The sequence below is a fragment of the Heterocephalus glaber genome, unplaced genomic scaffold, assembly GCF_053883595.1.
Source record: "Heterocephalus glaber isolate CG9 unplaced genomic scaffold, H.glaber_assembly_v1.0 deba00001795, whole genome shotgun sequence".
Lineage (NCBI taxonomy): Eukaryota > Metazoa > Chordata > Mammalia > Rodentia > Bathyergidae > Heterocephalus > Heterocephalus glaber.
Window position 1 is genome coordinate 2,151,679 of NW_028258476.1, and position 13,010 is coordinate 2,164,688.

Here is a 13,010-nt window from a genome sequence, read left to right on the forward strand (position 1 = left end):
CCCTCTGGTGGGCAACAGTCTTCAGGACAACAAAGGCTCTGGGGCAGCCCCCCCTCCCCCTCCCCCTCCTGCTCAGGCCCAGCCCCAAGACCCCTCCCGTTGCCCCTCTGCGGTCTCAGGACAAACATAGGTAGCGCCCAGGTCAGTGGTGGTGAACAGCCGGCTGTTACCCTTGAAAGCTCTAAAAGGTTCACCATCCCTGACCTACGTGAAGGCTGCTTCCAGCCCCTTATGCCTGTTTTAGGTTTTAGGCCTGCTCAGGCTGGCAGCAGTTTAGGAACAGGAAGAGCATCCGGGATTTCTGAACAAGCACGGGCCCTTTGGCCCTGGAGAGGACCCTCCTGGTGGGACATGGCATCCTAAAGGGAGCCCAGCGGGCCCAGGGAGGGAGGACTTTGTCACCGCTAACAGCCCTTTCTGCCCCAAGGTCCTACTATTGTGTTAGAGGGGAGAACGGCCCATTCCCATGGCACAAATAAGAGGAATCAGAGTCCTTGGTGACCATGGTGTTTATCGCCCCAGACAGCTAGGCCTGCCCAGGCTGCACTGTAACTGTGACACGGACCCCTAAACTGGCAGCCCCTGGGCACTTCGCTGTGGGCCCTTCACCCACGTGTGCAGGCTGGTGGCCAGTTACAGCCTTGCCTCCCCCTCCCCACGGGGGAGCTGTCTTTAGGGACAGGAGGCTTCTTCCTTGAAGCAGGAGAGGAGGGAGCTAAAAGACTTCACTAGGAGGAGCCAAATATCATCATCTTCCTGCTGCAGTGCTGGGGATCAAACCCTGGTTCTAACACACGCTGGGCAAGTGCTCCGAGGCTGAGCTGCAGCTCCCTGCTGCCTTCTAAAAGGGGGTGTCCTCTGCAGAGCTGGCAGCACATCAGGCCCGAGTGTCTGGCTCCTCCATGCTGAGAGGTGCCTGGGCTTCATCCGAATGCTCACCTGGTACCTGAAAGGCAGGGGAGGGGGCAGGGTCGCCCCAGGGAGCTACAGGGACAGCCCAGGGGTGTCCACCAGTGGAGGAGGAGCAGATGAGGCAGGAAGGAATTAGTGGTGAGCACGGGAGGCGGCAAGTGTGGGAGAGTTGAAGGGCCCGGGGCTAAGAGGCTCTTGCTGTGTCTCACCTCCCAGTAAATCTGGTCCTCATAGCACTGGGAGTCCGGGGGAGAGTCCAGGAAGGGCAGCCTCAGCAGGAGCCCTAGAGGCAGGAAGGGAGGGTATGAGCGGTCACCCCCATCCCTGGAGGGAGGCTGCCACCAGTGCCCAGGGCACAAGCTGGGAGGCACCACGTCAACGTGGCACCTGGTGCAGGCGAACCACAGCCATGTTGGCTGAGCACCTAGTGCATGCCAGTCCCTGTGCCAAGTGCTTGACAGGCATCGCCCTCCGAGAAATCACAGAAACCCTGCAAGGTGAATATTTCCCTGTGTTACAAAGCAACCAAGGGCCAGAGATGCTAAGTGGCTTGCCCAAGTTTGCACAGTTGGCAGGTGATCAAACTGTGACTGTCATGACCCAAGGCTGCTGAGTCTCCTGTGTCCTCCTACATAGCAAGGCCACTGGAATATTTATGGTACAATCAAGTTACTCAGTGAATGAGCTGAACTTCAGAGGGTGAGAGCCTCTGGAATCCTGGGTCAGCTGTTAGCATTAAGGCTAGACATTCGGAAGCACTGCCAGTCTGCCTCTCTGGGAGAGGCTGGGGCTGGGGTAGGGGGGAGGCCAGATTGCCCAGTGGCCCCTCCAGGCCTCAGCCTGAGGCTGGGCTGCCCTCTAGCGGGCTGAGGGAGCAGCACAGGGAAGCCAGTCAGGAGGAGTCAGACACAGACCCAGCCCAAAGCCAGCTCCACAGCCTGCCTGGGCACCAGGAGGGAGCACGCACCCCCCTGCACCTCTCCTCCCTGAGGAGGCTGTCCCAGCCCCTCCACCTGCCCCTCCCCTGGCACAAGGTAGCATCTGCACAATAAATCCGTGAGCAGGGGAATCAGTGTCAAGGACATAGGATCCCAGCGCCCTCCTCCTGAGAACCCCTCCTCTGCTCTCTCCCTAGAGCCTGGCAAGCCCCACCCAGCCAAGCTCACTCACCAACAAGACTGCCGCCCACAAAAGCAAACGCCAGTGTGACAAACAGCCCAAAGAGCTGGTAGATGGCCTGCGACCTGGCGCTGCGCTGGCCCTCAGCTATGAGTGGAAAGATGTTCTGCAGGCTGTAGGAGAGCAGACAGTGGGGCCAGGAGTGGGTTGGAAGGGCAGGGATGGCCAGGGCCCTGGGCTGGCCATCGTATGGCACTCACCCGAGTGGACACCCAGCAGCGAGGTGGCCTCTAGGGAACCTTTGCCCAAGCCAGGCCACAGGGGTTCAGCGGACCCTTGTGGGCTGGCGGACCCCGTTCACCACTGCTCTGCAGCCCCAGCCCCACCAGACACCTCTCAAGCCTCAGTCTGAGGGTCGTTTTGCTCTCCCTCCCTCTGAGCCCCAAATTGCCAAAAGAGACCCCAAGGGTCATCATCTCCTACTGCCCTTTAGTAACGCTCAGCACTCCTGAAATCATTTGTTCAACGACTTTCTGCTGTGCTTGACCAGGAGGGCAGTCCCTAGGTGCATCTTGTTCTCTCTACTTTCCCTGGCTCACACAAATGGACGGACAGGTGGGTGGGTGGACAGATAGGTGGGTGGTTGATAAGGTGGATGAAAATACACAGCACACAAAGCATGAGATGGGCTGGGGATTTAGCTCAGTGTGAGCGAAAATGACTGCCACGTGGGTTGGGGGAAAACTCACCCATCTCCGTAAGCTTCGTGGGTGGCCAGTGCAGTCACAAGGACCCCCAGAAGGGCCCCCAGGATGCCTGGCATCCCATGGAGGTTGTGGACACCGCAAGTGTCCTGGACTTTGAATTTGGATTCAAGGATGGGCTGGAGGACAGGGTGGATAATCAGGTTCTGGTGCCCTCTCCCACCCCGCCATGGGGAGGTGGGAAGAAAGCAACTCCATGTTCTACCCAGGGCCAAAGAGGCAGCTGTACCGTGAAGAACTTGTACCCCAGCGTGGAGACAGTCCCAGCCAAGAAGCCAGCTGCCAGGGCCCCGAAGGGTGTCAGCATCATTTCACCCGATGTGCCCACCACAACCCCACCAGCCAGTGCTGCATTCTGGATGTGAACCTAAGGGCATAGGGAAGGGCAGGGCATTGGAGGCCCTGGCAACCTCACACCCACACATGACCCAACACCACCCACCAGAGACACCTGCTGCTTCCGGAAGTCCTGTCCTCTAACTCTCCCTCTCCTGCTTTCATACTGGCTCCTCCTGCTCTGTTCCACCACTACCAGGGCAGAGGGGCCCGGGGCTCATTACCCTGAGACTTCCCTGCAGGGCTCAGTCCTTCCTCGGTCAGGCTGTCCCTGTGCCTCCCCAAGGCTCCTCCGCATACCATGTTGAGCCGCCCGCCCCCGCCGACCAGGGCTGACAGGGCAAAGGTGCTCAGTGTGCTGGCGGCCAGGGAGTAGTAGGTGTTGAGGGCTGTCCGGTGCTGCGTGTCCCCCAGTGACGTGGGTGCAGAATTGAAGCTTGGCCAGAAGATCCACAGGAAGATGGTCCCTAGAGGGTGGCAGCCAGGCAGTGAGCAGTTCGAAATATGAAATAAAAACAAGCCGCCTACTCACTCAGCAATAGCAGGTACAGAAGGCGTGACATGAAGGGATCGCTGGTGGAAAGCCACAGCATCAGGGTGTTCATAAAGTAACAGGAAAGGAAAGGGTAGCCAGGCGCAGTGGCACACTCCTGTGATCCCAGCACTCGGGAGGCAGAGGCAGGAGGGTTGCTGTGAGTTTGAGCCCAGCCTGGGCTACATAGCAAGACCCTTTCTCAAAAAAAGGAAGGAAGGAACACACAGAAGAAATGGACAGGTTCCTAGATGCATATAAATGACCAAAGATGAATCAAGAAGACATAAAAATTCTAAATAAACCAGTATTAGTCAAGGAAATTGAAGATGTAATTAAAAACCTACCTACAATGAAAATCCCTGATGGATTCACTGCTGAATTTTACAAGAAATTTAGAGAAGATCTAATGCCCCTACTTCTCAAACTCTTCAATGAAATTGATTTTTTTTTTTTTTTTTTTTTTGGTACCGGGGATCGAACTCAGGAACTTGTGCTTTCGAGGCAGGCGCCAGAACCACTGAGCTAAATCCCTGTCCCTCTTCAATGAAATTGAAAGGGAAGCAATAATTCCAAATTCATTCCTGGAAGCAAGCATCACCCTGATTCCAAAACCAAAGGATCCAAGCAAAAAAGAGAGAACTACAGGCCAATCTCCCTAATGAACATAGATGCAAAAATCCTCAATCAGATACTGGCAAACAGAATGCAGAAGATCATCAAGAAGATCATACACCCTGACCAAGTCGGATTCATCCCAGGGATGCAAGGATGGTTCAACATATGGAAATCAATAACTGTAATACACTACCTTAACAGAGCCAAGGACAAAAAACACATGATCATCTCAATAGACAAGAAAAAGCATTGGACAAGGGCCAACACCCATTCATGATAAAAGCCCTACAGAAAATTGGAATAGATGGTCTTTATCTCAATCTGATAAAAGCCATCAATCACCATGCCCAGCTTGTAATAGCTAAATCTTGGAAACAGCTCAAATACCCATCAACTGACAAATGGATAAAGAAGATGTGGTTTTTCTTTACACAGTGGAATATTACTCTGCCATAAAAAGGGATAAGTCGGAGACATTTCTAGCTAAATGGATGAATTGAGACCATATGGTTTAGTGAAATAAATCGAACACACATGTTTAAATACCACATTGTTTCTCTGGTGTGAGAAACTGAAAGTGGAAATAAGGACTAAAATGTATAACAGACACTGGGAAATGGGAAGAAAATGTTAAGATGGGAAGGGGAACAGGGAAGGGGGGGAAAGGAAGGAAGGGACAAGAAAAAAGAATAGAAGGAAGAAACTGAAACAACGCTTTTGTAAATAAGGAGGGGAAGAGGGTTCAAAGGGGGGATGGGAAAAAAGGAGCAAGATGTATCATGTGCAGGTGAAATTTCCTATGATGAATGTCATCCCTATGTACATCAGAACATGTTTTGGTTCCAAAAAAAAAAGGGAAAAGGGAAAAGGCAAAGTCCACAGACACTAGGCACTACGATGGTACACAGGAAGACAATTTGCTTGTAACTCCAGCCCCTGTTAGGCTGCTCTAGCGGCCAGGCCTGCAGGCCAATCCTAGAGGAGAGAAGGCTGGGGCCGTGGGGGCGCAGGAGGCGCAGGGACCCCAGTCCTAAGTGGCCCACGGACTGGGTAAATCCGCCCCCACACACGCAGCCTCCAGGGGGAAGCTGGGGAGTAGCGCAGGCAGGGCTCTGCCTGCCTGGAGACCCACACCCAGCCAACGGGCCGCGGCAGAGACCGCAGAAGCTCCAGGATTCGTGGAAAGCTCGGCAGCCTTTAGGCTTCAGGGCAAGCTTACCTCGGTCTGTGGGGCAGGGAACCCGGGGAAGGAGAAGGCAGCTGGGCAGGCGGGGTGCTAGGTTTGAACCAGATGCGTCTGGCAGGAGCTGCAGGGAGGGCTCGTGAGCAGGAGGAGGAGAGGGTGGGCGGTGCCTGGGATGAGGGTCCCGGGCCCCAGAGGCCTTAGGGAGGCCGGGTGGGTTCAGAAAGACCGCTGGGAACGGTCTGAGGCATGAGCACACCCTAGAGCTTAGACCGGGATCCAGACCGGAAGGTGGTTCCCTCCCAGGACCCCAAGGACCCGAGGCAGCTTCCCCAGACCCCCGCCCAGAACAGGCATCTAGAACCCGCCCGTGGTGCCCTCTGGCCTCACCAATCATAGCAAAAAGGTCGGAATGGTAGGTGGAGCTCTGGCGGTGCTTGCTTTTCTCCAGCCGGGGCCTGTAGAGGACCCGAGAGAGGACCAGCCCGAAGTAGGCGCCGAATGCGTGGATGGTCATGGAGCCGCCAGCGTCTCTCACCTGGGAAAAGTGGAGGAGGGAGAGGAGGAGCGGGAGGGGAGGGGAGGGGAGGGGAGGGGGGAGGCAGCCCTGTCCCTGCCCACAGCTCTCCCGCTCAGCCCCGCCCACTCTCTCACCCCCAGGAGATGGAGGAGCACGAACTCATTGGCACCGAACAGCACCACCTCCAGCAGGGCCATGAGCAGCAGCTGCGCAGGCCCGGTCTTGCCCAGGATGGCGCCCAAGGAGATGAGCAGGGCCCCGGCGCAGAAGTCCGCGTTGACCATGCTGAGGTCGGCGGAGAAGAGAGAGAGGGGTGGGGAGGGGCAGACGTGGCCGGCGGGAAACAGCAGCCGGGCACGCGGGAAGGGTGAGGGGCAGGAGCTGAGCCCTTGCAGGGCACAGGGGTCACCCGCGCCTTCTCGGCTGACCAAGCTACAGTGGATGGAAGGACCAGGCCCAGAGCGGAGCTGCTGCAGCCGCTGCCCTCTCCGCCTCACTTTCTCCGTGCCCACGAGCCCTAGGGTGACAGGCCCCAAGGAAGAGAGGCCATGGGACCAAGTGTGGGGCCAGGTGGGGCAGCAGCAGTCAGGGAGGGCCCCGGTGCCCACCTCTGCACGCCAACGTGGATGTGGCTGCTATGGGACGAGTGGAGGAAACCCTGGACCAATGTGGACCACTGCAGGGCAAAGGCAGCCAGGAGGAAGGTGAAGCCCACGCTACTGAAGCCATAGCGATGCAGGAACACCATAAGGAAGCCAAAGCCCACGAAGACCATGGCGTGCACGTCCTGGAAGCCTGTGGGGCACAGGGGTGTGGGCCCTGGGCTGCTCTGGCCACACCTGGCCATCAGCGGAGCAGCAGCCTGCCGCCTGGCTCTCACCAGCCAGGGCTGCCCTGAGGTGGGGCCAGGCCCGTAAAACTCCCAGCCCGAGCCACCTGCACAGAGCCAGCCAGCCTGGGGCAGTGGGACCCAGACTACCCCTGCTGCGCCCTGTCAGGCAAGGGACTAGAACCTCCGGCTCTGATTTGCTCTCTGCCCTGCTCATTCTTCCATCCGTGCTCTGCTCCAGCTGACCAGTTAAAGGTCCAACCTGTGTCAGGCCCTCCCCCTCCATGCTCAAGACCTTTCCCTTTCTTTTAAATTTTTCCTTCCTGCTGGATGTCTAACTTCCATCCCTCATCCATCAGAGGCCGGATGTGGTGGCTCACGCTTATAATCCCAGCACTCGGGAGGCTGAGGCAGGAGGATTGTCCTGAGTTTGAGCCCAGCCTGGGTTACATAGCGAGACCCTGTCTCAAAAAAAAAATATTAGGAAAAAGCTTTAAATTGTTAATGGAGATTATGTTGAGGGGAAGGGAATTGAAGGGGGGCAGGGCCGCTAAGTCCCCAACTTCAATGCAGATGGCACCCCCTGGAGGTGTGCCCAGTGGAGACTCTGGGAGAAAAGATTTCTTCCTTCTTTCCTTTTTTTTTTAACTGGGGATTGAACAAGGCCTTGCACTGAGCTGCATCTCCAGCCTTTTTTATTTTTAGATAAGGCCTTTCTCACTAATTTTCCCAGTCTGGGCTTGAATTTGGAATCCTCCTGCTTCAACCTCCAGAGTTCAGGGGTTACAGGTGTGCACTACCACACCTGACTTTTTGTTTCTTTCCATAGTTTGAGTATTTTAACTTCATAGATGAACCCCTTCGATGTATAGTGTGTTATTGGGGTTTCTGAGCAGGAAGACATGGACCCTTTTATGTTTGCTTTCTAATCTGTACGACGCTGCATTTAAAAATAAGCCAAAGGCTGGGCATGGTGGCACACACCTGTAATCCCAGCTCTCAGGATGCTGAGGCAGGAGGATTGCTGCAAGTTCAAGGCTTCCCTGGGCAACTCAGTGACCTGGCAATTCAGACCTTGTCTAGAAATATAAAGAGGGATGAGGATGCGAAGGCCCTGGGTTCCATCCCTAGTACAGCCAGAAAGAAAGAAAGAGAGAAAGAAAGAAAGAAAGAAAGAAAGAAAGAAAGAAAGAAAAGAAAGAGAGAAAGAAAGAAAAGAAAGAAAAGCAGACACACTAAAAATATTGCGTAAAATACCTGCAGCCTCTGTATATAAGGTATATATAAAACATCAGTGATTTCTTGTCTCTATTGGGTCCCCTCCCCCAAATATCTCATTTCATATATGCAAATAATCCAAAATCCAAAACACTTCTGGTCCAAAACATTTCAGATAAGGGATATTTAAGCGCTACACAAGTTTTGTTGTAAATTACCTCAAATCTCTTGTAAGAAGAGGCAGATTATAAGGGGAAAAAGTCCTGGTCACTTTCTGTTTAATCTGAAAGGGGACCAACAAGCCAGGAAATTCTTTTTTTTTTTTTGGTACTAGGGATTGAACTTGGGTCCTTGCGCTTCCACAGCAGGTGGTGAAACCACTGAGCTAAATCCCCAGTCTAAGCCAGGAAATTCTTAATGAACTTTGGAATACAATCTACAACTTTAAGAGAAACAATCTCATGCTTTTTTGGGTGCTGTGTATAAGGGCAAAGAGAAAATTAGTTCACAAGCAGGGGGCTGGATGTGTGCTGGGGTTTGTGGGCCACAGCTCAGCCACCAGCCCCAGGGCCAAGGGCACCAAGGGCAGAAGCCCTGCCAGCCTCACAAGTGAACCCCATCCCTCCCACCATGGCTCTGCAGCCTGCCTGCCGAGGCACCCAGGCCCCTTAGGACTCTGCCTGATGCTGCCTTCCTTGTACGACAGCAAAGAGGGGGCCGAGTCTGTCCTTGTGGGTCCACTGTGCTGAAGGACTGCCCGGGACTTGTCTTAGATGGCAGTGATTACATCTCCTTGTCCAGGTTTGTTTGGAAGCAAAACTCAATCTGGAGTCTAAACTCCAAGCAACCTCCCTCCCCAGGAAGTGCTCCCCGTCTTCTCCCTGAGCTCCGCCTGGTGAGGGCCTATTCCAGCTGGAGCCTGCATGGTTAAGATGACCTGCAGACACTCCCTCTGGGGTCCCAAGGGGGTGCGCTACAGCCTGCCCCCCAAATATACAGAATTCAGTCAGAGAAGCTATTGCCCTCCCTCGTCCCTTACTGCCTCCCCTACTGGGTGACTGGACAGGACAAGATCACGGGACAAGGTGGCAGTTACAGGCAGGTCTTTGGTATCCGACAGAATACATTGAACCTGGCTCCCCCACCTTCTGACCCTGTGACTTTGGACAAGCCACTTGGCTTCTCTCAGCCTCAGTTACTTATTCTGTAAAGCAGAGATAAAAACATGAGAATCGCTGGGGATTTAGCTCAGTGGTGTCGATGCCTGCCTTGAAATCACAAGGTCCTGAGTTTGATCACTGGTACAAATAAATAAATAAATAAAACATGAGAAACAGAAAGCTGGGTATGGTGGTGCACACCTGTAATCCCAGCACTTGGGAGGCTGAGGCAGGAGGATCACCATGAGTTCAAGCCCAGCCTGGGCCACATAGCAAGTTCAAGTTCAGCCTGATCTACATAGTGAGACCCTATCTCAAAAGAAAAAGAAAAAAGAGGAGGAACAGGAACAGGAAAAAGAGAGGGAGGAGCAGGGGAGGCTGTCCTCCCACTCCACTCCCACCAGCCTCAGGACAACTGGCTGTAGTCTCTCGGAGAGCCCACAGGCCTCTGGCCCTGGTCACATCCCTCATGCCTCACGTCTTCCAAGAAGATTCTGAGTCCATCAATCATAAATCCCTCTCCATGCAAGTAAGGTTTTTAAAAAGACAGACTAAGAGACTGAGGTATCTTTAAAAAGACCATCCAGAGCCAGGCATGTTGGCATGCCACATCTGTGACCCCAGCACCCAGGAGGCTAAGCCAGGGGGATTGCAAGTTAAAGCCCAGCCTGGACAACATAGCAATTTAGTGAGAACTTGTCTCTATTTTTTTAAAAAAGTCTGGGGGCTGGGGATTGACTCAGTGGCACCACACCTGCCTCGAAAGCACAAGGTCCTGAGTTTGATTCCCAGTACCACCAAAAAGAAAAAAAGCCCGGGGATATAGATCAGTCCTGGTACCAAATAAATGGCCAGGGATTTAGCTCAGTGGTTTCACTGCCTGCCTCGAAAGTGCCAAGGTCCCAAGTTCGATCCCGGGTACCAAAAAAAAAAAGACAATAAATAAATAAATAAATAAATGGAATGTCCATTTTTTCCCTTAGAACCTATGCTCATATTTGCTTCCACATCACCATGGCTTCTTTCCTTCCCCTCTTTCTTATTTTCCATCAGTTGCCTCATGGAGTAAGAAAGGTGTGTAGTGTGGGTAGAAGCTCTACCGTGGGAATCAAAGAGACCATGTCTGGCTTTTCTGAAATTTGCCGTGTGACCTTGAGCACCTCAAAGGACCTCGCTGGCTCCCTCCGCACATGGGAACTGGGTGGACCAGATGGCTGGAGACGGCCCACACTGCAAACCAGACAGACGGGCCCCAAGTGGACCTGCCCTGGCACTGGCCAGGCCAGAGCTCGCCAAGAGCTGCAAGTTCCCTTTCATCTCCTGAATCAAAGGGCCACAGCTACACTTCCCTTCGACCCTGACCCCTTCCCCGGACACAGAGACAAGTGAGAGGCGGGCTCATCAAAGCCCCGGGCTCTAGGGACTTCACAGGTTTCTCCTGCCCAAACTACCCCCACATCAGGGTCATAGTCCACAGGGATGGCAATCTAGAGCACAGAAAGAGGCAGCGTATACTGTAAGGGAAGGAAGGAAGGAAGGAAGGAAGGAAGGAAGGAAGGAAGGAAGGCAGGCAGGAAGGAAGGAAGGCAGGCAGGCAGGCGGGCAGGTGGGCAGGCGGGCAGGCAGAAATCCCATCCTATCTATCTTCTTGCTGCACTCCTGGAGTGGAAAGCTGCCATTGAGAACCCAGCATTGCAGCAACAGAACGAGAGAGGCTGGACTCCAGGGTGCTTTGTAACAGGCAGGACTTTGGGCCCTGAGTGAATTCAGCACAGGGGAGAAACTCCTGAGGGTTCTGGGAAGCAGCCAGGTCAGACCCTCACACACAGCTTCCCTCTGTCTGCCCCTGGGCCATTTCTTCCTGACTCCTCTCTGAATGAATGAAAGTGAGGTAATAACAGCCCAGGATGTTTTATAGCAGACTTGTACACCCTATGCCTCACTGAATGTCTATCCTTCACTGAGGCATCCGTCTTCCTGTTGCTCAGATGGGGAAAACTGAGGCCTAGGGAAGACCTGCTCAAGCATTTGTGCTGAGTGTGGGAGGTCTGATACTCTTGGGCCCAGCTCCCCAGACCTGACTTAGAAGGCAAGGCCCCTGCCAGGCATGGTTATGCACACCTGTAATCCCAGCACTTGGGAGGCTGAGACAGGAGGATCCCTGTAAGGTCAAGGCCAGCCTGGGCTACATAATGAGTTCAAGACCAACCTCTAATTATATAGCTACACTTGTCTCAAAAAAAAAAAAAAAAAGTGCTGGGGATTTAGCCCAGTGGTTCCATCGCCTGCCTGGCAAGAGCAAGGACCTGAGTTCAATCCCCGGTACCAAAAAAAAAAAGCAAGGCCCCCAACCTTGAGGGAGGGGCTTCGTCCCCACAGGGGGATAACCTCCCCATCCTGAGACTTGTTAGCAAGTGATTCCAGTTCTGCCCTCACATAATGGGGCTCACAACCCCTCTGAGACAGCTTCCTCCCTGTGAAACAGCCAATAACCCTGCCTCGCCTCCTCCTCATGACTGGAGGCTGCTGCCCTGTGGTGTGGTCAGCTGGTTCTCTCTGATTCTGGAAGGGTCAGCCTTGGGGTCCTGGGGAAGAAACACCTGAGGCCAGGCTTGGCAGCCCACAGATAGGAGGGCTTCATATCCAGTCCCTGGCACCTCCGCCGGCCTCTCCTGCCAGCAAGATTCTCCTTCCTGCGGCCGGGGTGGAGCCCCTAAGGGGGGCAAAGGCTCTCAACAGCCTTCCAAGGCCCAAGAAGGCCAAACAGGAGGTGGGGGAGGGAGTGTCCAAGCTAGGGCTTTAGCTGTGCTTCAAATCCCAGCTCCCTACTTCTGAGGTGCGACCCCAGCCCCTTAACTTCTCTGCACCTCATCTTTGTCTCACGGACTAAATGAGACCACGCAGGCGCCATCCTCAGCCCTGCACCCCAAACGCAGTGACCCTAGAAAAAAGGGGCCCTTAGCTCCCCAGAGGGGAGATCGGAGCCCCGAGCCCCAGCCCGAGCCCCCTGGGAGCGTGGGTGTCCGTCCGCGCCCTGCACTCACTTGGGTAGCGAAAGTAAAATTCATTGTTTGCGCTACTGTGGTTGCCCCCGTGCCAGAGGGCAGCATCGGTCTCGCGGTTGTAGCGAACGAAGATGGCAAAGAGGATGGCGGTGGCGCCCTGGAAGATGAGGCACAGCAGGGGCAGCTGCAGGCGCCGGCCCGCGGCGCGCCGGGGAGTCCCGGGCATGGCCCCGGGCGGAGAGGGCGCGGGCGCTGCGGGGACTTGAGGCGCTCCCTGGCTCAGCTCGGCGTGCTGACACTCGCGGGACGAGCCCGACGGGTTCCAGGGTGAGGCCCCGCCCACGGGACACGCCCACTGGAGCCCCCCGCCCCCCGCCCCCGTCTGGACCGCAGGGAGGAAGAGCAGCCTCTGGCGTTGGGCATGCGGACCCCAGTTCCTGTCTCCCGGCTCGGCTGACCCTGGCGCTGTTCGGTGGGGACAGATCTTGGGAGTGACCCTGGAAAGGCGGCTTGTTCTTGCTCCGCTGTGGGGCGCAGCTGTTCAGGACCTGGCGGTGGGAGGAGGCGCCCGCCCTGTCGTACCCAGGGTGACTGGAGTGTCTCCCACAAACACTGGGCGGGGGGCGGGGGGTGGAGAAGCAGAGCTGCTTCCCGGGGAGCTCTGAAGGCACAGGAGAGAGGGGACATGACACGAAGCGCGGGCAGCACGGGACTGGCCTTGTAGGCTCCACTGCGCAGGGCCCGAGGCTGGGGTCCGGAGTCTGGAAAGGCCTTGAAGGCCCTGCGAGGTGCACGGGTGCTGCCCTGTGGGCGC

General features: G+C 55.2%; 1 protein-coding gene across 3 annotated transcripts; it reads right to left on the reverse strand.

The window, feature by feature from the left end:
• Positions 1–491: 491 nt before the first annotated feature.
• Rhbg (Rh family B glycoprotein) lies at positions 492–12,521 on the reverse strand. 3 transcript variants are annotated; one of them, XM_021249490.2, is made up of 11 exons: positions 12,236–12,365; positions 7,798–7,892; positions 6,593–6,779; positions 6,119–6,269; positions 5,855–6,002; positions 3,432–3,598; positions 3,025–3,162; positions 2,781–2,914; positions 2,083–2,204; positions 1,122–1,195; positions 492–946 (listed from the first exon to the last, which is right to left on the reverse strand). In XM_021249490.2, the coding sequence occupies exons 3-11, from the start codon at positions 6,757–6,759 to the stop codon at positions 878–880; spliced, it is 1,170 nt and encodes a 389-aa protein (XP_021105149.1). In that variant the 5' UTR covers positions 6,760–6,779; positions 7,798–7,892; positions 12,236–12,365; the 3' UTR covers positions 492–877. The 3 variants fall into 3 exon arrangements, with proteins under 3 accessions (XP_021105149.1, XP_004871263.1, XP_004871264.1); XM_004871206.3 differs by lacking the exon at positions 7,798–7,892 and having other exon boundaries at positions 12,236–12,517; XM_004871207.3 differs by lacking the exons at positions 2,083–2,204; positions 7,798–7,892 and having other exon boundaries at positions 12,236–12,521.
• Positions 12,522–13,010: the final 489 nt, after the last annotated feature.